The following is a 27172-nucleotide window of genomic DNA, read 5'->3' on the forward strand; positions in this document are numbered from 1 at the left end:
TGAGAGATGAAGAAGTCTAAAGAATTATAAGTGCCAGATTAAAGGCTTGACACTTGATTCTGGAGGTAAACTGGAATTTATTGAATAAGAAGTGTGATAAAGAACTGTTTTAGAAAAACCATTTTGGCAGCTATTATTAAAATGGTTAGAAATGAAGGATGGGAGACCAGTTAAATGGTTACTGCAGAAGTTTAGATGAAAGATGAAGAGATCTCTTGAAATAGGATAGTGGCTATATGACTTGGAAAGATATCATATTAGAGATATTGTGAAGAAAGAAACAAATAAGTTTAACAAATGAATAAATATGCATCAGAGTGTGAGGCATCAGAGATGACATTGAAGTTGTAATTATGGGTGATTGAGAGAATGATGATTTCTTCTACAATTATAGAGAAATATAGGATAGAACTAGGTTTGGGGAGAAAGACAAATTATTTTTTAGATATGTTGTATTCACAACATTCAATTGTAAAATATCCAATAGACAGTGGACAATGCTGAACTGTAGTTCAGAAGGAAGATTTATAGATATGTATTTATAGAATTTATAGATATGATGATCTTCATTTGGCAGAATATTTTTTAAAGTAGGAATTATTAGGAAATAACATGTCAAGATCTAAAATTGGGCTAATAAGCAGTAATCAGTAAAAATATATGATACTAATTTTAAAACTACCATCATATCATCTGGAAACAGTTTTGTTTCCTTATTTCCTATTTTAATCCCTTCAATTTCTGTTTCTTTTCATATTACTACAGCTAGAATAATATTGAATAATAGTGTTTATAATGGACATCTTTCTTTTATCCCTGATCTTACTAGGAAGGCTTTCTAGCTTATTTCCATTGCAGATATATGTTGATGGTTTCAGATAGATACTCTTTTTCCTACACACTCGAGTAGTTTTTAATAAGAATGGGTGCTATATTTTGTCAAGCGCTTTTTCTGCATCACTGAAATAATCATAGGATTTCTATTAGTTTTGTTCTTAACATGGTCAGTTGTTCTAATACTTTTCCTAATATTGAACCAACCTGCATTCCTGGCAAAAATGCCATTGGTCATAGTGTATGATCCTGGTGATAAAATTGCTATAATCTTTTTGATAATATTTTATTTAAAATTTTTGCACTGTTATTCATTAGGTTTATGATTTTCTCTCTCTATTCCAGCTCTTCCTGATTTAAATATTAGCATTTGTGTCATAAAAGAAATTTGGTAGAGCTCCTTCTTTGCCTATTTTTCCAAATAGTTTGTATAATAGTGGAATATTATTATTCTTTAAATGTTTGGTGGAATTCACTTGTAAATAAATCTGGCCCTGAAGATTTTTTCTTAGGGAGTCATTAATGGTTTAGTCAGTTTCTTTTTCTAAGATGGAGTTATTTATCTTTTTGCAGACAATATTATGGTATACTTGGAAAATCTTAAATATTCAACTAAAAAGCTAATTTAAAAGTTAACTTTAGCAAAGGAAAAGGATATAAAATAAAATTATATAAATTAACAGTATTTTTACATATCACTATCAAAGCCCTGCAAGAAGAGATAGTGTTTCATTTAAAATAGATATAGATGATATATCGGAGAATATACTTGCCAAGACAAACCCAGGAACTATATAAATACCTTTTTTATACAAATAAAGTCAAATATCAATATTTGGAGAAATATTCATTGTTCATGGATGGGCTGACCCAATATAATAAAAATCTGAGTTATACCTAAACTACTCAACTTATTCCTAAACTACTCAACTTATTCAGTACCATTCAATTAAATTACCCCTCCACCCCCCAAAAAAGAAATATCTTTTGAATTGTAAAAATAATAATAATAATAATAACAAAATTAATTTGGAAGAATAAAAGTTTAAGAATATCAATGGAATTTTTTAACATAAAGAAAGGAAGTCCAGCAATATCAAGTCTTAAATTATGTTATAAAATGATAATTATGAAAACTATCTGGCATTGACTAAATCATTCAATGGTGGTTTACTAAAATAAAATAGGTATACAATGTAAAGTATTAAATGATTCTAATAACTTGTGTTTGATAAATATAAAGACAAGTTTTCGGGATAAGAATTTACTATTTGGCAAAAAAAAAAAAAAAAGATGAGAAAACTGGAAAGCAGTCTAGAAAAAAATGAGTTATAGAACAATATCCTATACTATTTATCAAGATAAGGTCAAAATGGACACATAATCTAGCCATAAAAGAGTGGAAGATCATGGAATATATTACCTATCAGATTTATGGATAGGAGAATAATTTATGAATAAACAAGAGATAGAGAGCATTATAAGAGGTAAATAAGATAATTTTGATTATTTTAAATTAAAAGGTTGTTTACAAATAAAACCAATTAGCCAAGACTAAAAGGAAGCAGAAATTTGAGAGGGGGGGATTTATAGACAGTTTCTTAAGGATTCATATCAAATATAGAGAGAACTTCATCAAATTTATAATATGTCATTCCTCAATCGATAAATGGTCAAAGGATATGTACAGGCAGTTTTTGGAAGATGAAATCAAAGGTATATATAGTTATGTAGGAAAAACTGTTCTAAATCGTCGATTAGATAAATGAAAATTAAAATAATTTTGAGATTCCATCTCACACATAACAGATTGACATTTGTCATCTCTCCATTCTATCATTTTAGCCAGAGGAGACATGAAAAAATTGAGACACTAAAGTTGGGACACACTGTTGGTAAAATTGTGAACTGATACAAACATTAGGGAACAATCTGAAATGATATCTCAAAAATCATAAGACTCTATGTATTCTTTGACCCAACAATATCACTATTTCATTTGTTTTCCAAGGTGGTCAAAGAAAAAGAAAAAACATCTTTATGTTCTGAAATATAGCAGCTCTCTTTGTGGTGACAAAGAATGAAATTAAGAGAATATCAATGAATTGGGGAATGGCTAAATAAGTTCTGATACATGATTATAATAAAATATTGTGCTGGTTAAAAAAATGATGAGTAGATTGATTTTAGAGAAACAGAAAGATTTGCATAAATTAATGAAGAATGAAACAAGCAGAACCAAGAGAATGTTGTACTCAATAACAACAATATTGCTTGAAAAGTAAATATGCATAACTAAACTATTCTGAAAAATATGAATATTCAAACCAACCACAAAGGACAGATGAAGAAAGAAACTATCTACCGAGGGAAGAAAAATTGATACATGGAAATATGTATTCAATGGTTTCATATATATAATGTCTTTATCAAAATGTCCAGAATTGGGTAAAGTGTTGGGAAAGATATATATATATATATATATATATATATGCTCAGAATTTTTTAATACCTTCAAATACATAATTAGGCCTTTCTCCTAAAAATCTTGGGCAAAATAGTTAATCTATGTATAAGTAACTTTTCACCTCTTTAAAGTAATACTATTCAATCTTTTCCCCCATTCTTTGGACATGTTTCTATTTTAGAAACTTTGAAAATGAATCTTTGAGACTTTTACAACTGGATCATCTTTGGCACAGATTTTTTTGGTATGTTCTTAATGATGTGCAATCACACCTCTAAAGTTCATCTTCTAAAATGGCATTTTTTTAATCAACATCTAGTATTTTCTTATTAATAGTCTAACTCCATGATCCACTGTCAATTAGAGTGATGAAATCAGATTTCATATATAATGCTGGAAAATCCATGACCATTTATTATTCAACTTTTGGTTGGTTTTTTCTGTTATTGTTCAGTCCTTTTGGTTGTGTCTGACTCTTTATGATACCATTTGGGGTTTTCTTGGCAAAGATACTATAACAATTTGCCTTTTCCTTCTCTGGCTCATTTTACAAATGAAAAACAGAGGCTAACAGGGTTAAGTGACTTTCCAAGGGTGATACTGCTAATAAGTATCTAAGGCCAGATTTGAATTCATGAAGATGAGTCTTCCTGACTTCACACCCAGTATTTTATCCACTGTACCACTTAGCCACCTTTAAAAAAAAAATTGAATATTGGGAGGAGGAACCTGGTTTAGGGGGGATCTAACATAAAAATTAAGGCAGGCTTATTTTTATTTTATTTCAAGGTTAAGATGCTCACTAATGTTTTGTAATGAACTGGCCCTGTAATGTAGCTCTGGGTTTTTAGGACTTGACACTCTGCAAGATCTAATGTTGACTGAGATAACTTAAGCTCTCTTTCAGTCTCTGTTGTGGCAACTATGTTAAAGGAGTTAAACTTTCCTAATAAATTATAATAGGCAAAAACAATGCCTTGCTTTTTATTTATATTACATTTTTAGAATCAACATATGTCTAAATATCAGGCAAAGGCAATCACATATGAATGTCATCTTATCTCTTTTTTCTAATTTGGTGTTGATATTTATTATTGCTCTAATTAGCCCACATACCAGCAAATGATTGATAAATGACTCCCAAGTCATTTCCTATAGTCTATAAGATTAACCATATTGTTGTAATGACTACTTGTCTCTCTCAATGCCTAAGTTCCAAATAATTAAGGCTATCAAAAAAATAGAAGAAATATTAGAGAATTCCTTGTGCCTAGAGATCTTCAAGTAAACTAAATATCCACTTATCTAGGATATTATGAGTAGAGGATCTTGGTCAGATAGACTGCATAGTTTCTAATGACTTTTATAATTCAGAGATTCTATGACACAATATTCTTAATTTTTTCTTTTAATAACATAGAATTTGGAGAAAGTTTTGTTCTTTCATTGAGGAAAAGTGGTTATTCCATTCTCTTTGTTTACTTATATTTATTGAAAGGAAATTTTAAATTAATGTTAATTTAATTTAAAAAAAAACTTTTTAAAACAAATTCCAATCTACTTCTTTCAATAGCTGAAATTAAAATAAATTTTACTCCCCACAGCATCATTTTGTAATTATTAACTAGGGATTCCTATTCTAAAGAGAGTAAAATCTAAATGACTTTCTTTAATTCCCAGATGAAGTCCACTTTCTGCAAGAAACTTTTTCAGTCCTCCTTATTAGTAGCTTTTCTTTGAGATTTACTCATTTATTTTACATGTATATGTATGTGATGTATACATACACACAGATAATTGTTTTTCATGTTCTTTCATTAGTTTTGTGAAATCCTTGAGAATAGGGAGTGTTTGGGGAGTTTTGTTTGTTTCTTTTGGGAAAGAGGGTTAAGCCTTTGTATCTCTATCACTTAGAATAGTGGTACTTTAAAAATGCATTGGGACTGATTAAATGACATTAAATTTAAAAGACATTAAAAAGAATATTACATTTAAAAGAATATATTAAAAAGATTCCTTGTTATGCTCCTGTCCTAATGCAATCAATTACATTTATCAGGAAAATCAAAATCAAAATGGAAAAATAATTACAAATTATGATAAAGTACATAATTTAGGACATAAAGAGGTCCGAGTCCTTCAGAAAATCTGAAACTAAAATTAATCTAACTTCAAAGTATTTCAAATACCTCTGCTGCCCTCTTGTGTAATTTTCATATTATTATTATTTTTGTGAAACTAAGTAAAATCAATAGACCAATGAACAAAATAAAACTACGAAAATGCAATAAATAAACAAAATGCTGCTATAGGAAATGAGGCTTCTTGGAAAATAATGCATCTCATATACATATGCATATATGCATATGTACACATATATGTATGTGGTGATATATGAATAATGATAAAGAAGATAAATTATTTCATAAAATTTTTGTTTTTAAGACATTTAAATGAAAATGAATAGGCATTTGGCAATATTTGCTTTCTTATACTAAATTAATTATGTTTACTAGGCATCTGTTACAGATTTCTGTGCTTTTCAGTTGTTTCATGGATTTATGATTCACCAGTATGATCAATAACCTGGGAGAGAAGGAACCTATATTAAGATAATAAAGTTCTTGTTTTGCTGCCAACTATTTAGAGTTATTTAATATCATTTTCTAAGCCTCAGTTTCTTCATCTGTTAAATGAAAATTATTGTACTTGCCCTCTCCTTTGTAAACAAAGTATCATTACAAGTACTTTGTAATGGCAATTTAACCATGAACCACTCAAGTCTTTAACTTTCTTTTATTCCCCTACTCTAACTAGTACAACAGTCACAAGTTGTCCAATAAAGGTTGACTAAGAAAAGTAAGCACAGCAAAGATACCCAGGGAGTTTCTGCCGAAGGAATTGGTAAGTAGTACTTTTCTCTCCTTTTCATGTTAATATGTCACATAAGTTGTGTTCTATTTCTGAAGCTCTTAGGGATCTGGGAGGCAATTTACAATCAAGGTAGCATAATCATGCTTTTGTAGCAGTAATTAGAAACTCTTATTTAAAGACTATATAAAAACAGAGAGGGAATATATATATATATATATATAATGTATATATATATATATATTCAACAAAGATTTATTTAGCCTCTATTTTGTCACTCTTAATTAGCTTTTAGAATGTGCATCATTGAATCTACTAGCAGAATAGTTCATCTGCTCTAAGAAGGCAGCATTTAACTCCATCAAAAATGTAAGAGAAGCTTAGAGAGTTGCAAGATTCTTGGCCCAATGAGAAGACAGATGAAATTCAGTTTTATACTGATAGTAAATTCTGAAATACTTTTAGGATATCCTGAGGGCTTTTTGTGGGTCAAAGATCTGTAGCGCATCTCAACTATTTGGTGCTGATAGGAGTCACATTGATTAATGATAAGGACATAGGCTAAATGAACATTTCCATGGTGTTTTTAACAGATCACCATCAATCAATGCTGAAGTCAGTATCTCTCTAGCCAAATTTCTAAGTCAAGAAATTTTGAATGCCATTGGGTTCCTCTTATGTGGAAAAGCACATAGGGCTGGTGCTATTCCAGTTGAAATTTATAAGGCAGGGTGTCCATTGTTCATACAAAAACCTCACTGAAATTTTTCAGGTTAAATGGCAAGAGAAGATCATCCCCCAGGAGTTTAAGAATGCACTCATTGTCCATCTCTATAATGTCTTGTGACAATCATGGGTGAATGCTATAGAAAAGGAGGAGTCTTTTCTCTCTTCGTCATTGCTAGCAAAATTCTTTCTGGAGTCCTCCTTAATAGACTAATACTTCACATTAAAGACAGTCATCTACCTGATAGCCAGTGTGGCATCAGAAAGGACCAAGGAATAAACTGATACAGGATCTGACAAAAGTTTTGAAACTTTCAGTCATGAAAGCTTATGGAAAATTATGACAAAATTTGATTGCCCAGAGAACTTCATCAATATGTCAATTTCATGATGTCATGTTTACCCAAGCTTTATACAATGGATGACACTCTTGAGTTTTCCCAGTTCTCAATGGAATGAAGAAAGGTTATGTGCTTCCTCCTATGTTTTTTAGTATATTTTCAGCAATGTAGTCAGATATCTTCAAAGGATGAAAATGGCATCAAGGTCAACTACCACAATAATGATAAGTTATTTAACTTGAAAGGGCTATAAGCCAAGACTAAAATGGAGGGAGAATTGGTGCATGATTTTTTGTTTGCAGTTGACTACATTCAGTGAACTCTCTGAAACTGAGATGCAAGAAAGATTCTCTATTTTTTGCTAATTTTGGTCTAACAATTAGCACCAAGAAAATACTGGTTCTCCAATAGCCAGTACACTACCCATATGTGGAATGATTGGTTACAGCAAATGAAGAAATTCTGAATACTGTGAATAAATTCATTTACCTTAGCAGCTTACTTTCCAGGAATGCATACACAAATGATGGGATTGACACATACATTGCCAGAGCTAGCTTAGTGTTTGGCAGACTCAAAAGGAAAGAGTGGAAGAGGTATTAAGCTGCCTACCAAACTGAAGGCCTACAGAGTGGCTGTGCTGATTTCAATCTGAACAGTATACCAGCACCATACCAGAAAACTGAATCTTTTCCATTTGAATCATCTTAAAAAGATTTAAGTTAAGGTACCAGACATTAAGAATCTTCCTCAAGCTGAACTGCCAAATATTTAAACTCCATTGCAGAGAGAACAACTCTGATGAACTGGCTACATTGTCTAAATGACAAACATATATTTCCCTAAAAGACTATTTTACAGAGAACTCACATAAAGCAAGCACCCACATGGAGGTCAGAAGGAATGTAACAAGGACACACTGACGATCTCCCAAAAAAACTTTCAATTGTGTAAGGTGAGAGATACTGCCAAGGGATCACCCAAAATGATGTGCCCAAATCAAATAAGACATTGTACTCTATGAGAGAAGGTCTATGAGAGAATTGCAATAGCTCAAAAGAAACATGAAATATTAGAGACATCTCAACTCCAAGTATTCATATGAAATATTTTTGCCAACTGGTGATGTACCCTTCTGAATTAGTGATCTGATCAGGCACAGTCTGACACACTGTACCTTGATTACAACATGGTGATATCATTTTGATCCTCTTGAAGAATGAAGGACAACCACCATATACTGAGTGATGTTAATAAGAAGAGTTGTTTTAAACATCCACCCAAAAAGTCTATATCACACTCATTTACACATATGGAAGAAAGTAGTCCCAAGACTAGAGAACACATGAAACTCACAGGTCTTAAAGTCCATTTATATTAGAGTATAATACATAATACATAATGATAATTCATAATGATAAATCTAAGTTGTAAAGAAAACTTAAGTGTATATTCCACTCACTATTTGATAGAAGCAATAGTGAGTCACTAAAGTTTATTGAATAGGACAGTTAACACAATACAGAAACTATTAATTTTTGTTTTACAAAGTCACAAAGCAGAAACAGCATGATATTCTTTCAATTATGATTTTAAAATTATTCTGATAAAAATGAAATAGCCTGTTAAATTAAAATGTTCTATTAAAAATCAATTTTAAAATATCTTCATACTAACAGGAAAAATTATTAATTATTTTAATTAGGAAATTATAAGAAATATGAGTGCTTTATATTTAACATAAAACTTTTCTTTAATACATTTTAGAGAGTTGTCAGGATAACCAAAGACATATATATTTAATGCTGAATATTTGCTCTTTCAGCTATGAATAAACATGTCCATCATGGTGACTATAATATACTATATAAGAAAAAATATTTTTAACTGAAAATAAGATGATGTGCTCAATGTATGCCAAGTCAGCTTACTGGACAAAACAACTTCACAATTTACAGTTTCACATTACAAAATGTTAACCCAAAATGACTATGTTTGTCAGTAAACCTCATCATTCCACTCACCAGCTTAAGCACCATTTTCAGAGGAGAATAAATTTGGTACCTACAAATGAATATCTAAAAGTGAACCAAAACCCATACTTAAAATTCATAGAACATAGAATTAAGTGACGTTTACCTTGAAAAACAGTCGGTACTCTAGTAAGACTGGATTTGAAAACTAGCAATAAATGGTCAGCTAAACCACAAGCCAAATAGAGTCCATCTCCTATTAAAAGGAAAAAAAAAGTTCCAAGTCACATCTGATGCAATATAATCAGTGTTCATTATGAAAACTGACAATTCAAATTTAAAGTTTTTTTGCTAAGTAATTTTTACTATGAAAATAACACATTTCAAATAGTGATGGTTCTAATATCATTTCAAAAAAAAAAAAAAGACTAAAAGAGACTTTTTTTTTGCTGAGTAAATAAGTTTTGCCCAGATACTCATTTGATTTATACTCTGGATCTTTAGCCTTAAACGACTATTTCAATACACACACACACACACACACACACACACACACACACACACACTTTTATCAAATGTGACTTTAAAAAAAAAAAGTTGACTACATACAAAATGTGTACATTTTCCTGAAGAACATAGTCTAAATCTTCAGGAAGGAAAAAAAGCTTTGGATGAACTGGCTTTAAATATATTATTTTAGTTTTCTAGGCAATCAGACTTGCCTAAGGTCACACAATTAGAATGTTTAAGCTCCCAAGGTCAGATTTGAATTCAGTTCTTATGACTCCAAGGCCAGTGCTTTATCCACAATGCCATCTACCAGCCCGCAGATAAACTAATTTTAAAATAAGGTATTTTGGTTGTTGGTGCAAAGAGGCACAGTGGGAGAAAGGACAGTGATTATATATATAATTTACCTCCACTGACTTTACTCCTGATTTCCAACTTATTCTACCATGCCGCAACACTCCCAAAGTTAACTTTATCTCTAGCCTTCTGACAGTGGAAAATATGGATTCTGCTTTCTCTTCCTCTAATTGGCTAGCTATTCCCAGAAACTCCATTTTAAGGAAAGTGTTCAGGTTAATCATACCTCCATTCTTCTTCATGCTTCACTTCTCACCTCTGTACTTCCTCTACCAGCTCACAACCCAGTTTTTCTGTGTTGTCTTACCCATCTAGAATATTAGCTCCTCCAGGGTGCAGGCTGTCTGCTTTTGTTTGCATTTCTAGTGCTTAGCACAATGCTTGACACATGGCAAATAATAAATGCTTGTTTACTTGATTCAAAATGTTTAAAATATAAGTAGTGGTAATACGAATTTCTTTCAAACCAAGAATGAGCCAAGGAACATGATAGGCTTGCCAATATATGGTCTGAGGTAAAAGCAAACAGTTTTAAGAAGAGGATCCAATTCTCATTCTTAACAACATTCAAATAGGTAAGTGTGCTATAAAGAACTGAATTTTTTGCAAACTACATCTTAGCTATTGCAATAACAAATAAAATCAATATTTATGAGAATCAAAAAAGAGGAGAATCAGGGATGGCAGTATAAAGTACCTCTAAAGAACACATTTGAAAAGTAGTTGCTAGAAAAGGGCAAATACTTTTAAATCAGCAAAAAAAATGCACCAACAAAAACAAGATAGGAGGATTCACATACACACACATACATACACAATTCTCCTATCAATTTCTGACTATCAATCACCAATTTTCCTCAATCTAGACTAATTAAAATAATTACACTAAGTTAATTGAAGCTTCTCACAAATATCTAATGGCTCTACTTCCCTGAGCTCTATGACCATACGGCCTTCTCTCATTATTAACTTTTTCCCACAATGAAAAAAAAAAAATGTATGTGTGAAGAAAGAGCATAAGTAGAAAGAATCTACATCTTGTTAGTTCTGAGTATTAGATTACAGAATCAGGACCAGAAGTGGATAGCAATCAAATTATCTAAAAATATGAGAATTTTTTATCAAATGCCGTATTCAAACTTTTCTATATTCTGTGGCTGAAATGGATGACATGATTATCTCAAACCTTCTGTTTCCTTTTATGGCTAAACGCTTTTTAATAAAACTAAATCTTAAAGAATAAAATTCAAAGTTTTTTGTACAATATTATTGGGTAAGGAAAGGAAACAAAGTCATGAAGGAAAATTCCTTTTGGAGAAAATTCTGCATTAACACATTCCAACAGTATCATAATTATGAGAATTAGCAAGGCTCTCACATGGCAAGGTATTTCAAAGGACAGGGAGACCACAGAACTACCAGTGCTAGGAAGCTGTTCATGGTACAAAGAATATCACACTAAGGGTCATTCAACTTGGGTTTAAAGCCCAGTTCTACCAACACTCAGTTGTGTGGTCTCAGTTCCTGATCTACAAAATAAAGAGATTAGACTAGGTACTTTCAAAGACTCCTTCCAACACTCTCAGTCTGTGACTAGATAAAGCTTAATTTGTGAACCTAAATTAAAACATCCACTATTTCTTGAGAGGCTCTATTCAATGACTTTACTGCTGGTTCAATTCATTAGGCCCGGAGTTCTAAAAGCCTGAGTTCAAATCTGTCCTTAGACACTTATTAGCTATATGACTCTTGGTAAGTCATTTAACCTCTATCTGCCTCAGTTTCTTCAATGCTGAAATGGGGATAATAATAGCTCCTTCACAGAGCTGTTTTGAGGATCAAAAGATATTTTGTAAAGTGCTCAGAATAACACCTAGAATAAAGTAAGTACTTAATAAATGCATATTTCCTCCCTTCTCTCTTTGACTTCTCCACTCTTTACAAGCCACTCTGGAGAAAGCTACGTTTTGGGACTGACTCTTCTGATTAGTGATTCACATAAAGGGAAGATGAGCCCATGTACTTGCACTTGTATCCTCTAAGCTTATGGCAGTGATGGATACATAGTAATCACTTATGAAATACTTTATCTGTCTACATTGAATGTTCTAATCATAATCAGACAAAAAAAAACTTGGGGTCTTGTTTTGACCTGACTATCCATTTAGAAAAGATCAAGTAGATAAAAAATACTTGTTGCCTAAATTAGGACATGTAGTTGGACAGACAACCTAAGAAGTTTGTCTTTCAGACTGTGTGTGTGCACGCACGCAAGTACTTACATACATGTATACATAGATATAACACAGATGCATGTATCTGTATGTAGATACAAAGATACATATGTGTGTGTTTATATATACACACATCTACATATATTTATTTGCACTGCATTGTATAAATCTGATATAAACAATACAAATGGAACATAATTTGGAAAAATAGTGGAAAACAGTACAAGAGGAAGTCAGGCTAGACTGACTTCAAGAATTGCAAAGCTTTTTAATGATACTAAGTTCACCAGAAAAAAAAAAGGGGGGGGGGCTCACTTAAATGTCAATTTAGTGCCAGTATTCTTCTAGGGTTAAAGTATGGTGGCAAAACATAAAACAGAAGAATTTTTTTAAAAAATTAAAAATGAATATCATCTAGAGGGCACTTAGACAAGTGCATAATGGGTGGAGTAGACTTCAATATATGTCAATAAGGAACTGCAAAGCTGAACAAGATTCAAAGATGTCATCACAGAAAGAAATATGTTCTGGTTATGTGGTAAAAACAAGGGATGGCAAGAAGACAATAGCATGTTGGTGTTCTTGTAAAATCAGGTGGGAGGGGGAAGCAAGGAGGACCTATAGTACATTTCTGGAACCCACCATAAAGGATAGGGACATGGATGGACTATGATCTGCCACACTAGGAAAAAGAGCATCCAAATCAGTGAGATCACAGATCCATTTGAATGCTAAGTAATTAATTATTCAAACAATGAATTAGAACTTAAATGTATCTCACATTTGGAAATCTTAACTGTATAAAGTTTGAAACATAGAATTATTTCAAATAATTTTATTATTAAAACAAAGCAAAACCTAAAAATGTATTTTATTATACATACCTGAATACTGAAGGCAATAAATAGCAGTTGCTTTATTGGCTATAGATAGCTGCCTGTTAAGCGTGGTTGGTAGTGGACTCTCCAAGGGATAATCTTTACTTTTATGGAATAATAGAAACAATGTCACCAAAAAATGCAATCATTAAATAGAAAGAAGCTAGACTTTAACTTCTCTATAGACTCAATTTGAAACCAAATATCATAACATAACTTAAAATACATTATTCATTTGAAATTTACATACATAATTTTGAACAACATAAAAATAGCAAAAATTATCCCATTTCATGCAAATTGATAAAAATATTGGTTTGCTTATTTTCTTGGTTCTCAGAGGCTATAAAATTGGTTATTATTTATTGTTTAATAATTCCTAGTATTAAGGAGATAAATAATCATACGTGATATTATCCTAACTTGATAAATTGGTTAGTCTTCCTAAAACTCCTAGCAACAAAGTGTAAAGGAGTTTCCTTAATAGCATATGAAGCATGGGCTATTGTTAGCTGCTAATCAAAGTCAATTCCCTTAGTCATTCTGATGGAATTATAGAGTGTTGGTAATTGTATTAAGACATCTGATGACTGGCTGACAAATTCAGTCATGCCGCCTTTGTCCTACATAATAAACAACTAGCCCCACTATGAAACAATCAAGAAGAGAGTCAAGTTGAGGAGTGAACTGGCAAGTCTGGAAGAAAGACTCAGCTTCTGATGATTCCAGCACTTTACAGAGTACAACAAGGTAAGGAGATGTTGTATATTGCCTATCAACCCTTAGAGCTAAGATTCCAATCTGGGAAGGTTTTCTACTAGTCCTAGTGAATATGATTCCAGATCTTTTCTAAAAAGCTTTGAAATGATCTAAAAAGTAATTTCAGCTGAGTCAAAGGCTAGAGACTACCAAAAGAGCCATACAAGGAATATTGTAATAGTTACTAATTGGACTCCTTGCTACTAGATTCTTTTCTCTCCATACTGTCCTAGAGCTACTAGATTGGCATTCCCAAAGCATAGATCCAAGTATGTAACTTCACCCATTTTAAAAAACCTCCAACTCTCTATTTCCTTCATGATTAACAAACCCCATAGAGCAATATGCCAATTGTGATTAATGCCCAGAAAAGACCAGTGAAAGAACATCACAAGAGGACTTCAGAGATCTTGCAAAATAGTCAGAAGTATGAGTTGCCAGTCTTTATTTATATTAAGAATGTATGATTATATTCTTAGTGGCATCCTAAAACATCCTAAAATATTAGAAAACCTGACAAATATCTTACACAGCTACAGAAAATCGAATATTATCCTGATATAAAGAAATAGAAAAAAGAGGAATCAATAAACTTTAGATATTTGGAACAATTCAAGAGTGCCATAAAGGTAATTTGTTAGCAATAAGAAAAAGATTTGGTAATCCCTAAGAGCCCCCATGATTTTAAGAAGATCATTAACTTAATTTCTTTTTTTGTTGTTGTCATGGCTATTACACTAGTAAGTAAATAATTCAAGAGGCAATAATATGCAAAGACAAAAACAAAACAACATATGATCTCAAACTGCTTGCATTCCTTGGTACCATTTCAGCAAAATACTTTCAAAAATGCCTCATTCTAATATTAAAACAAGATGTAATGTCATGGGCCAAAGTAACCTTCATACATGCTCAAATCTATAATTTCTTAGATTAAAAAAAACTTTCAGTAGTCTAATTCACTTCAATCAGATAAATTTATTAAATGTTTACTATCTGCATGGTGACCGTTAGGTGGCACAATGGATACCATGCTAAGACTGGATTCAGGATGACTCATCTTCCTGAGTTAAATTCTGGCCTCAAAATATATACTGTGTGTCTAAAATTGTCATTAGTAAATGGATAGCTCAAAAGAAAGATTGGGATAGAGTTGAGTATGATATGATTCTCAAAACCAAAAACATGTAGGAAAGGGTAAAAAGAGTAACTATCTTATACAAATGAGTGCAAGAGGAAGAACTGACACAAAGGAATTAAATGGGAGAAGAAGGCTGGTAGTTCTAGAACCTTACTCTTATCAAGAACACACACATGCAACTCACACACATATTATGTATATATAAGTCTTTTAAGTTCAGAAAAATAAAAAACTTAGTCTCAGACATTTATTAGTTGTGCTGAGGGTGTGAAACTGTGTTCATTTTTGATCTGTAAGATTAACACTCTGAAATTCTGCCTCCTTTGATTCCTGACCTCTCCCCAGATTCCAGAGAGTCTATGAGAGCTTATCCTCCTAGCTGGGCCATTTCTAAAGCAAATCACTGCCATTGATAGCCTGATCTCTATTCAAATTCAGGCTGAAAAAGTCTTCAAAGCAATTTCATTTGGGAGATCCTGGTGTGATAAGCTCAAATTGCTCTCTCACCCCTTCTCACCCCCCTACCCCTGCCAAGATCTACTATATAATAGGTTTCTGTTACTCATTTCTTTGCAGAAGGTCAAAAGTAGCATGTTCTGCCTCTTTGATATAGCTATAAGGATCCTGCCCACTGAGAAGGCATTCTCTTCTTGGTACCAGCCTCCATTTCCCTAATAGGACTTTGCCACTGAAGAAGTCAGTTTTTCTAGCAAAGCTGACTTCTCACTGAATAATAAGCTTCCATTTTTGCCACCTGAAACTCTTCAGATTTGTGAATTCTTTCATGAAGGATCTGAGTTGACCAAAAGGGGATTTCCACAACTTTCTGACTGCCACTAGAACCCCATCAGTTGTGTGACCTGGACCAAGTCACTTTACCCTGTTTGCTTCAGTTTCCTCATCTATAAAATGAGCTGGAAAAGAAAATAGCAAACCACTCCAGTGTCTTTGCGAAGAAAACCCCAAATGGGATCATAAAGAGTAGACATGACTGAAAAACAACTGGACGACAACAACAAATAATGTGGCTTACTATATGAATATTGTAATCGTTTCCTAACTGTTCTCCTTGCTACTAAATTCTTTTCTCTCCATACTGTCTACACATAGATGCTAGATTGGTATTTCCAAAGCATAGATCCAATTATGTAATTTCACCCATTTTAAAAAACCTCCAATTCTCTATTTCCTTTAGGATAAAATAATGGCATTTAAAAGTCTTTGCAATCTGCCTCCAGAATACCTTTTTTAGTGCTTTTTCATATTACTTTCATTTTATCAATTACTTATTTGATTTTTCAAACTACGTACCTAATAAGCATCTCAAACTCATAACATCTAAAACTGAGCTAATTATCTTTGGTCCCAAAGCTTCCTCTCTTCCTAAATTTCACTTTCTACTAAGTGTGTCAATCTCAAGGTACATGTACAAGGGTACATACTATACATACATATACATTTGAATAGATGGATATGAAAGGATATGTGTGTGTGAATATATATTTCTTTGAAATATTACAAAAAAAATTAAACTCCTCAGAGCTCTCCCACTTCCCTTATGAATGTGGATATTTACAAAGACACACGGCAAAATAATAGAAAATGAGCTTATCTAAACAAATCAAATTTTATAAAAATCCCCTCTACACAGGGACAAATCCATGTAAAAGAAATTGAAAGCTCTAGCATGAAAAAAAATATCTCCAGCTCTTCATATAAAAAGGATGAAAGAGAGGGAAGACTATTTGCCTTCTAAATCAGTAGAAGGGATAGTCCATTAAGGTTTTATTTGCCACTTTTGCTCATCTGATCACTGACTCATCTACCTCTGATGTATGCTGGTTCTGTCACTCCACAGATTCCTCAGTGTCCCCTTCTTTTAAGCAGACCAGCAAAGCTTATACTCTCTTGTCCCCCAAACCCTATACCTCCATGATTACCAACTCTTCCCTCTCCCACCCCAAGAAATTACTATTTTAAATCCCAAAAGGGGACTTATAGAAGGGGCCATATTTATACCATCAGCACCAGATAGAGTGATTTGCATGGAATAGGCACTTAATGGATTTTTAGTTTACCTGCATTAATTAAACTGATTTTATTCAATAGATAATAAGGAAGCAATGAAAGGTTTTGAATTAAATGAAATGGAATGAAAGAGGAAGAAACTGAAAGTAGCAAGATAGGTTTTAAAAAAACCTGTTTCAGTCAATCAGACAAATATACTTGGATGACAACAGGAACAGAGAAAATAAAATAGAAGAGATATCAGAAAGGTAAAAATGACTATATTTCATATGTAATTTGAAGTGAAAAGCCAGAAGTCTCCTAATCCTTAGCTTCCTTTTCACTATACTAACAGTGAGATATTCATTTAAAATACCATATTAATAAATGACAACCCAAAATTATTACTTGATAATAATTATTATGAATTTTGTGATAAAATATTTTAAATAATATTTCCAAACATATAATTTTCTACTTTTGATAATGCACTAAAAAAAATACCATATTTGACATTTGGAAATTTTTTTTAAACCTTCATACTGGTGAAAAAAATCTGAAATTTCATTCAAAACAGCAGATTAGCATATGCTATAAAAGGAAATAGAACTTTCTATGAAACAAAATTTTGAAGAAAATAAAATAAAAACATTTTAGACGTTTCACACTTCATATTTAATCTTTTTAATTACATCACCTGTATTACATACCATTTATAATAACTCTTCAAGTCTGAGAATCTTTCACCATTTGTCTTTATGTTGGTCTTTGGTGAAAACATAGTTCTTCTGTTAGAAAGAATACTTTCAAATGTTATTTTTTTAAAAATGGATTGCACTACAACACTGAGAAAAGTTAAATGTCCATTTGCTACTTTATTCTAATATTATTATGTAGCAAAAAAAAAAAAGAGTTGCTCATAAAGGGAAACTATAAGTTCTTTCTTGAAGAACATGATAGTGGGAGGCCACAACTATATTGTGCTTTTATTTTTGTATCAGTATCTTGTACAAAGAAGCTGCCTAATAAATATTTAAGTGAATTAAATTTACACCTATTTAAAATAGCACAACTAATCACTATTACTTCTAGCTCATTATTGATTTATAATTTCAATTCTGCACCTACACATTTGCAAAAACTTTGGTTTGCTACAATTTTGTGATAGAGATAAGGACTTCCCTAATAAGAAAACTCCGTCTAAAAACACAGATCAGGACGTCTTTGTGACTTCCTTTCTTAGAGATAACTAGAGCACTCAAAAATTAAGACATGTGTCCAAAGTCACAATTAGAATACAGGCCAGAGGAGACCTTGAGCTCAGGTCTTCTGGCTTCTGAACCAGCTTTCACCTATGCCATGCTGCTTCTTTCACTGGAATTGTTGCTAGAATATCAAGATTTACTTTAGGAAAATGCCATACAATCATATCCAAAAAAAATTAAATCAGTTGTCTTTTGATTTGTAGAGATTAAGTAAAAGAATGAAAATGAAAGGAAAATAATGTATTGTCAAAAAATGCAAGGCATAGTAGAGCCAGCCTTAAAATCAGGAAGACTCAATCTAGATTCAGCCTCTTAGATAAAATGGCTGTTGGACTGTGGACAAGTTATTGTATCTCTCAATGCTCTAAATAATATTCTAAGTTCCAGAAAAAATATTGATCTGCACTGGTAGAAGTTACCTCAAACAGCAGCTCTTGAGTCCCAAGGAAATCACTTACCCAGTTTCTATTCCAAGAAGGCTCATTGTAATTCTTAGCTATCATTTTAGAGTCAAAACTTTTCTTTGTAAGCATACCTCTAATTAATATGTTAATGATAAAATGATTCAATATGGAGTTATTCACTTTACGTAACAGTTTGAAAAGACATCTAAAATGCAAAATGAGGTAAAAACTTATTTTTATCTCGTATAATATATAATTATTTTGTATAGTCTACATTTAAAAATTTAAAAAAAGACAATCATAATATTCTACACCTGCCAAGACCCCTTCTTTGTTATGAATCAATAAAGAAGGTCCCTTCCTTCTCGTTGGGATTGCTGGCTTTACTGAGGTCACCAGTCTAACACATTTTATTAACAATTATATGCATCACTGTTAATAACCTGCTTTTGCTCCATCTGTACTTGTCTGTCTTTACTGAATTAACTCAAAACAGTTTTGACCCTGTTGTAACAAATAACAAGTATCACAAATTTTGAACCCAGTTCCATCCCTCTTTTCATTACTTTACAATGTGTCACTAATTAGTTTAAAAGAAGTACTTAATTTTTCAGTGAATTGACTTAAAGAATTCCTACTCACTGTGGTGCAGATGCATAACCAGATGATACAACTTTATTGTGGAAAACCACTGGTTGGTCTTTTATGGTGCTCTTCACAGCTATATCAAAATAATTTGAAAAGATCATGCAAATGTTTGGAATACTACAATATCATTATGAAAATAACAGTGCAGTTAGAATTTTTAAAACTATCAAATGGAGAGGTAGGATCTTTGCAACAATTATCTTTGATGAAATCAAAAGTCCAATGTCTATAGATATCCCATGTCTAATAACAGTAAATTCAAGTTACATATGTGAGCAGTTACATGGTGCAACGGTTACAGTGCCAGGACTGGGATCAGGAAGACCTGAGGTAATATCTGTCCTATTAGATACTTACTAGCAGTGTAACTCTGGGCAAGTCATTTAACCCAATTTGTTTCCATTTTCTCATCTATGAAATAAGCTGGGGAAAGAAATGGCAAACCATTCCAATATTTTTGCCAAGAAAACAACAAATAAGGTCAAGAAGAGTTGGATACAAACAACTCAACAACAAATTCAGGATGTATAGGGAACTGACACAAATATATGAGATCAAGGTTCGTCATATAATAAATACTTAAGTGATATGAATAATTTTCAGGGGAAAAAGCTAATTCTCTATTAAATGTATTCTTTTTTTGGTTTATTTCATTTACTTGATGTTTTGGGGGAGGGATTAAGTTGGTTGGAGGAATTGGTGAGAATATTTCAAAGGCAGAAGCATTATCAGAAAAATATCTATGTATAAAACCAATGGATATCAATAAAAATCTTAGAAAATAAAAATTACTTTTATAAATAAAGCTAAGTATACCTTTAATAACACATGAAAACTCGTGAAGTTAATATATGAAAGTTAATTAAAAACAATGCTAGTCTTTGCATAATTGATTCTTGCACTGAAATACATTATATTTTCATTCTTTTATGAGTTACATTTTTCATTCATATTGCTTTCAGTATGTACAGATAGGGATACAGCTTTTGCAATTCATGGCATGACTAAATCAGGAACATTTCATTTATTTTCAATATGAACTTTTTCAAAAGAAAAAAGCCCTTTAATAATAAATATTTTAACAATTACAAGAGTCAATGCTTAGGAATTTAGCCACCAGCTGACTACAGAGAAATTACTATCTCTGTAATAAAATTCAGTATTTACATAAATATTATTACATGAGCATTTTTTTAAAGATATATAAATGCTGCAATTTATGTGAAAAATACAGTATGTAGCATGGTATACTATTTTACTAAATGAGAATGGGGAAAAACTGAGATATTTTCATTTCTAAGTTGTAATCTAAATACCACATATATATGAAAAAGTAAAGATATGACAAATTCCAAACAATAGCTAAAGAAGATCTTATCACTGATCATATCAAATCTTATCATTGATTTGCATGTAGATACACTTTGTTGTTTGTCTTTAGTTGTCAAAGAGGACCCTCACATCAGGGAGGTGATGATTCCAACACATACAAGTGAATCTGATTTAAGGGAGGGTGGGCTTTGCAAAGTTACCAGCCTCAGTTTCTCCTTTAGAGTTAACTAGGTTTAGGGGCAAGATACAGATTGGACTGGTACATGGGAGACCTTGGTCTTTTTAAGTCAAGATCTTTAATAGCTCTCAGTTTAATTGTATCAATTAGAAAGTCCAACAATAAAAAATTTTACCCATTATGGTTTATTATAAAAACTAAACTCTTTAAAATATTCAGGAACATAATTTGATGTCTCATAATTGACAATATATAATTAATACTTGTTAATAATCAATTCTTGTTCATTGAGACAATCTAATATTTTGGCAAAGTTATCATTCAATTACTTGTTACTCAAGGAACTCCAAATCTTATTTAATATTTGGTGTATATAACTTTTTCACATCTAGTTAATGAAAATAAAAAATTAATCACATATTTTGATAGCTCAATGATTTCATTAGTATGGTTACTCTCTCAACCAGTACAAATTCAAACTGCTCCACATGTTTTGATACTATACAATTTTTTTGCCTGTCTTTCCATTAATCCTGGAATTGTACCGAAGCCATTGTTCTGATATTAGATATTTTCTCATGGATATCAAGGCAGTGTTCAGACTATCTTCTTATATAATAGCCTACTACCTTCTATGCTCATATACATGCTGAATGAGTCACTTTTTTATACTACTTTTCTATGCAAGTCATCACTGACTATGGTCTACTTAGGAAACACCATGCATTTTTCCACAACAATTTGTTTCGCCTGAAAATTTTATTCTTTTTACATTGTAATTGATGATATTACATGATTCAAACCCACATAGCAAGAGAAAAATGCATTATGAGATGCTGGGGAAAAATACAATGTAATAGAGTAAAAAATAAAAAGAGAGCCAGGTTTGCTACACAAGCCACTAAAACAACAAACATGGAAGTGGGAGTTGGGAAACTTAAGATTTAAATACCAAAGAGAAGACAAACAGGTAAGTACACACAACCAGAGAAAGACAGACAGAGGGATAGAGAGACAGAGAAATGGAAATGGCAACTAACCTGAATACAAAATGCACAAAACTACAAAAAATGCCAATATAATTTTTAAGCACTCTGGAGAAACTGAATCAACTAAAATGCTAAAAAAGCAATGGAGTTTTTAGAAAACAAGAAATTCTCAGTCATCCTCATGATGTCAAAAGACATCATAGTAATGACAGATCCAAAGAAATTAAACAAGAATTGACTATCTTGATAAAATGATAAGATCCAATAATACTCAGAAATAAAGATAATAATAAGAGATAAAAGGCAGTTCTCCTTGAACTTCAATCTCACAAAATCTATTCTTCATCTTTATTACAAATTCCACTAATTCCATACCTTCAAGTCATCACCCTTGTTCTTTCTCTTCTTCAAAATTATGAAGCTTTAATTAGCCAGCTCAAGTTTATGCTGTCCTCTAACTTTTAGTCTTCTATCTCCTTGTCCAGTTATGGTTCATTCCTTTCCAAACCTCAATACTAGATTAATCCTCTTATCTGTCTCCTTGGTTTCTACCCATGGACTATTTAACACCACTAGATGAAACAACTTAACCTTGAAGATTAAGTCTACTATAAATTCATGTTATTCAAACTCAACTAGGCATTCACTTCTGCCCTTCAATAATATTATTCTTCCTTGGTTGATTCTTAGTCAAACTCCCCACAATTGCTGTCCTATTTTTTTTTTTCTTTTCACTTCATCTATTACCATTTTTCCCTCTCAGCAAAAGTCTTCTCATACTTCCAGGAAAAAAAAAAAAAGCTGAAGCCATTCATTTAACTCCTATTTTCAATTCCTCATTTCAAATTACCTCCTCATTATCCCCATCCTCTCTTCTGCTTCAGTCTCAGAGGACAAGTGACCCTTCTAACCAATACTAAACACCTCTGTTTGTGCCCTTCATACCATCCCTTCCAGTTAAAATATTATCTATTTGATCATTTCTCTCTCCTCCCTCTAATTTTCAACTTTTTATTATGCACTGATTCTTTCCCTGCAACCTTTACCTACAAACATAATCATATCTCATTAAACATTAAAAAAAATCCTTCAGTAACTGTACTATCTTTTTAAGCTATTATTTTATGTCTCTTCCTACTTTTTATCAGGAAATTTCTGGAAAAATTTATCTCTAATCACTAACTCTACCCTCTACTCATATTTTTCAATCTAGTTTTCATTATAACCACTAGACTGAAACTGTTCTTTCTGAAGTTGCTAAAAACTTCTTGAATTTAACAATTCAGTAGCTTTTTCTCATATCTCAAACTTGTTAAACTTTCTGCAGGACTTGTGACTCTTGTTATTTGTGACAATATTCTATAATGGTTCTCTTCCTACACATAGGAAGCTAGTTTTTCTCAAGCTTCTTTGAAAATTTGCCATTCATGGAACTGCCTCCTATAAATATGTAGACTTTAAGACTTGAATTCTATCTTCCCTCTCTACATACTGTCTCATGGATATCACATCTTTTTTCATGAATTCAATTATCGTTTATAGAAAAGGTTCCCAAAAGCAATAAATAGGGAAAACATTTTTACATTCAAAGATTCTAATAAAAGCCTCATTTTAAAAATATATAGAGAATTGACTCAAATTTATAAGAATTCAAGCCATTCTCCAATTGATAAATGGTCAAAGGAAATGAACAGACAATTTTCAGATGAAGAAATTGAAACTATTTCATGTAAAAAGTGTTCTAATTCACTATCAATCAGAGAAATGCAAATTAAGACAATTCTGAAATTCTACTTCAAACTTCTCAAATTGGCTAAGATGACAGGAAAAGATAATGACAAATATTGGAGGGGATGTGGGTAAACTGGGACACTGATATATTGTTGGTGAAATTATGAATACATCCAGCCATTCTAGAACGCAATTTGGAACTATGCTCAAGAAGTTATCAAACTGTGCATACCCTTTGATTCAGCAGTGTTTCTACTGGGCTTATATCCCAAAGAGATCTTAAAGAAGGAAAGGGAACCACATGTGCAAAAATGTTTGTGGCAGCTCTTTTTGTAGTGGCAAGAAATTGGAAACTGAATAGTGAATCCAAGAATGGCTGAATAAATTATGGTATATGAATGTTATGGAATACTATTATTCTGTAAGAAATGACCAGCAGGATGATTTTAGATAGCCTAGAGACTTACATGAACAAATGCTAAGTGAAATGAGCAGAACCAGGAGATCATTATATATGGCAACAATAAGACTATACAATGATCAATTCTGATGGATGTGGCTCTCTTCAACAATGAGATGATTCAAACCAGCTCTAATTGTTCAGTGATGAAGAGAGCCATCTACACCCAGAGAGAAGACTGGGAACTGAGTATGGTTCACAACATGGCATTTTCACTCTTTGTTGTTGTTTGCTTGAATTTTATTTTGTTCCACTTTTTTTCTTGTGCAACATGTTAATTGTATAAATATATGCATAGATTAGATTTAGCATATATCTACCATGTTTAGCATATATTGGACTACTGCCATCTAGGGGAGGGGATGGGGAAAGATGGGGGGAGGGGGAGAATTGGAACATAGGGTTTTGCAAGGGCTAATGCTGAATAATTGCCCATAAAAATGTTTTGAAAAATAAAAAGCTTTAATTTAAAAAAAAGGTTCCCAAATCTCTTCCATAACTAGTTATATCATTTTAGTTATTGTTTATATTGTTTTCCTGGTTCTATTTTCTTCTCCTTGAAAGAGTTCATATAAAATATCACATGCTTCTCTAATAAATATCATAAATATCCATTTATGTGCCATATCTGATCTAGTCATCCTCTAATTAATGGAAATGTACTTTGTTTCCATTCTTTGTTATTACCAAAAAAAAAAAAGTTATCCTAAATGATGTATGTGGGATTTTACTTTCATTGTCATCATCCTTGAAGCATATGGCTTGTAACAGGGTTTCTTGATCAAAGGATATAATTTTCATCACTTTCATAGTATAATTCCTAATTGTTTTCCAGAATCCACAGCTCCACCAATAATGTATCAGTCTTTCTGAATCTCTATATTACTATGAAGCTTACACTCCAAAAAGATTAAAAAGAGGAAAAAATAATTCCTAGGCGCAAAACTATTTATAGGGGCAATTTTTGCAATGACAAGTGAAAATTAAATGAATACCCATTTATGGAAAATAATTAAACAAACTAAGGTAAATGTAATGGAATACAATTATGCTATGAAAATAATATAATGGATGGTTGTACAAAAATCTGGAAGGACTTTTATGAAGTAACAGAGTTAAGAGGACAGAATCAGAACAATTTATAATATCTATTGTTAAAAGAAAAAAAAAAAAGGAATGATATCCACCTACTGACAGAGAGGTAAGGGACTAAATATGCAGAATGATACATACATTTTTGTCTAAGGCCAATGTGAAAATTTGTTTTGTTATTCTTTTTTATTTTGGGATGGAGGCTAGGGAGAAGAAGGAATGAAGAGTATGTGAAGGAGAAATGAAAAATTTTTCTTAATTTAAAATGATATTTTGAAAAGAAAAATAATGTACACATAGTATCAAGATTATGGTATATATCTAAATAAGCATCTATCAAAATTAAGCAATCAATTTTAGTATTTTAAAGAATGTATATGAAAAATTACCTATGCCAATAACTATGTAGCAGAAAGAGGATATTGAGCATAATTGGATAAGGGAGATGATATGGCATTTTCATTTATCTATAATTGATCATCACTGCAAATCTTCATCTCATTAAGATCAACTTCTTTAAATTTACAATTTGCCTACAAATAGTGCAACAGTATTTCAGGAAAATTAAAATTACAAATAACTCAAAAAGAATTAATGGGAAAAAAATGTAGGTCAAAAGGGCAACATGCTACCATTAATGATTTGAGTGTAGTCCAAAAGTGACTATCAAAAATATTATTGGTGAGAAAATAAAGTAGATTGATCAAGAAGAAAGAATGAGGGGCACTACATGATCTGCTCATTTCTGTTAAAAATAACTCAGGGCCTGAACCTCAGATTCATTTTTGACTTTATTTTCTCTTTATAATCAGCTACCATATCCTGACAATTCCACTTCTATAATACATGTCACCTCCATCTCCATTTCTCTACACATACAACCATGATCCTAGTTCAGACTTTCACTAAACCCTTCCTGGAGTATCGAAACAGCAAAAAGTCTCTTTTCTTCTACTCTTTCCCCTCTCCAATCCATTGTGCCAAAACAATCTTCCTAAACCACAGGTCACACCATGTCTTGGTCTTGCTTTAAAAAGTTCAATGGTTGTTTCTTGCTTCTTGAATAAAATAAAAATTACTCAATGTGGTGCTGCAAGTCTTTCAAAATCTTGCTCCAACCTACTTTTTAATGTTTATTTGATATTTTTCTCCTTCACATGTTCAAAGATCTAACCAAACCTACTTACCTGATTTTTGCCAATCTTAGAATTCCATCTCCTCTCTCCAAAACTTTGCATCATATATCTTGCCTAGAATGTTTTCTCTTCTCACCTCCATCTCCTAATATCCTTAGTTTTCTTCAAAACTCAACTCAATTGGCAGCTGCTATTAGAAACTTCATATACATATTAATGCTCTCTCCTTCCTCAAGTTACTTTCTATTTATTTATCTATTTAAATAGTATATTTCCTACCCACCCAGCCAAGAACAGGGAAAATTCTTTTGAGGTAAGAATCTTCTTTTTGTTTTCTCTTTGAATTCCCAACATTAACTACAATATATTACACATAGAAAGTGTCTAAGAAATGTTTATTGAGTGAATGAATGATCCAAGTCTTACAATGATAGCACTATAATAATAAAGAAGAAAAAGATTTCTACTAGACGCTCTTTCTGTGATAGATTTACAGGGAAATGCACAAGAATCACCAAAGGAGGAAAATATGAAAAGTTATGATCTGTGTTGATTTCAGGAGTCCTCATTCCTTACAAAATCATAGATCTTTCTAGCATTTAAAAAAAAAGGCAAATAAAAATTAAAAGATTTGATCTTCTCTTTGAAAATATGACATTTGTGTTAATTTTTTTTTAAATGCTAATGGCTTCAAAACTTCCAAATAGGAGTTGAACCAGATTGAAATGTAAATGTTTAACATTTAACATAATAGATAAAAAGCAATAAAACATTTTAACAAAGAGAATGATATTTATGATTTACCTAAAAATCTAACATTAAATATATACATACATAAA

At 31.8% G+C, this 27172-nt stretch overlaps 1 protein-coding gene across 1 annotated transcript in view; it reads right to left on the reverse strand.

Moving 5' to 3' along the window:
* The window catches only part of WDR27 (WD repeat domain 27), a 246826-nt gene that overhangs the window by 186578 nt on the left and 33076 nt on the right, over window positions 1–27172 (reverse strand). The window contains exons 14-17 of the mRNA XM_051998158.1: window positions 19410–19488; window positions 17809–17886; window positions 13198–13295; window positions 9379–9468 (exon numbers count right to left, since the gene is read on the reverse strand). Of these exons, the coding sequence (XP_051854118.1) occupies window positions 9379–9468; window positions 13198–13295; window positions 17809–17886; window positions 19410–19488 (345 nt within the window). The remainder of the gene's footprint in view (window positions 1–9378; window positions 9469–13197; window positions 13296–17808; window positions 17887–19409; window positions 19489–27172) is intronic.

Source organism: Antechinus flavipes, chromosome 4 (genome assembly GCF_016432865.1).
Source record: "Antechinus flavipes isolate AdamAnt ecotype Samford, QLD, Australia chromosome 4, AdamAnt_v2, whole genome shotgun sequence".
NCBI lineage: Eukaryota > Metazoa > Chordata > Mammalia > Dasyuromorphia > Dasyuridae > Antechinus > Antechinus flavipes.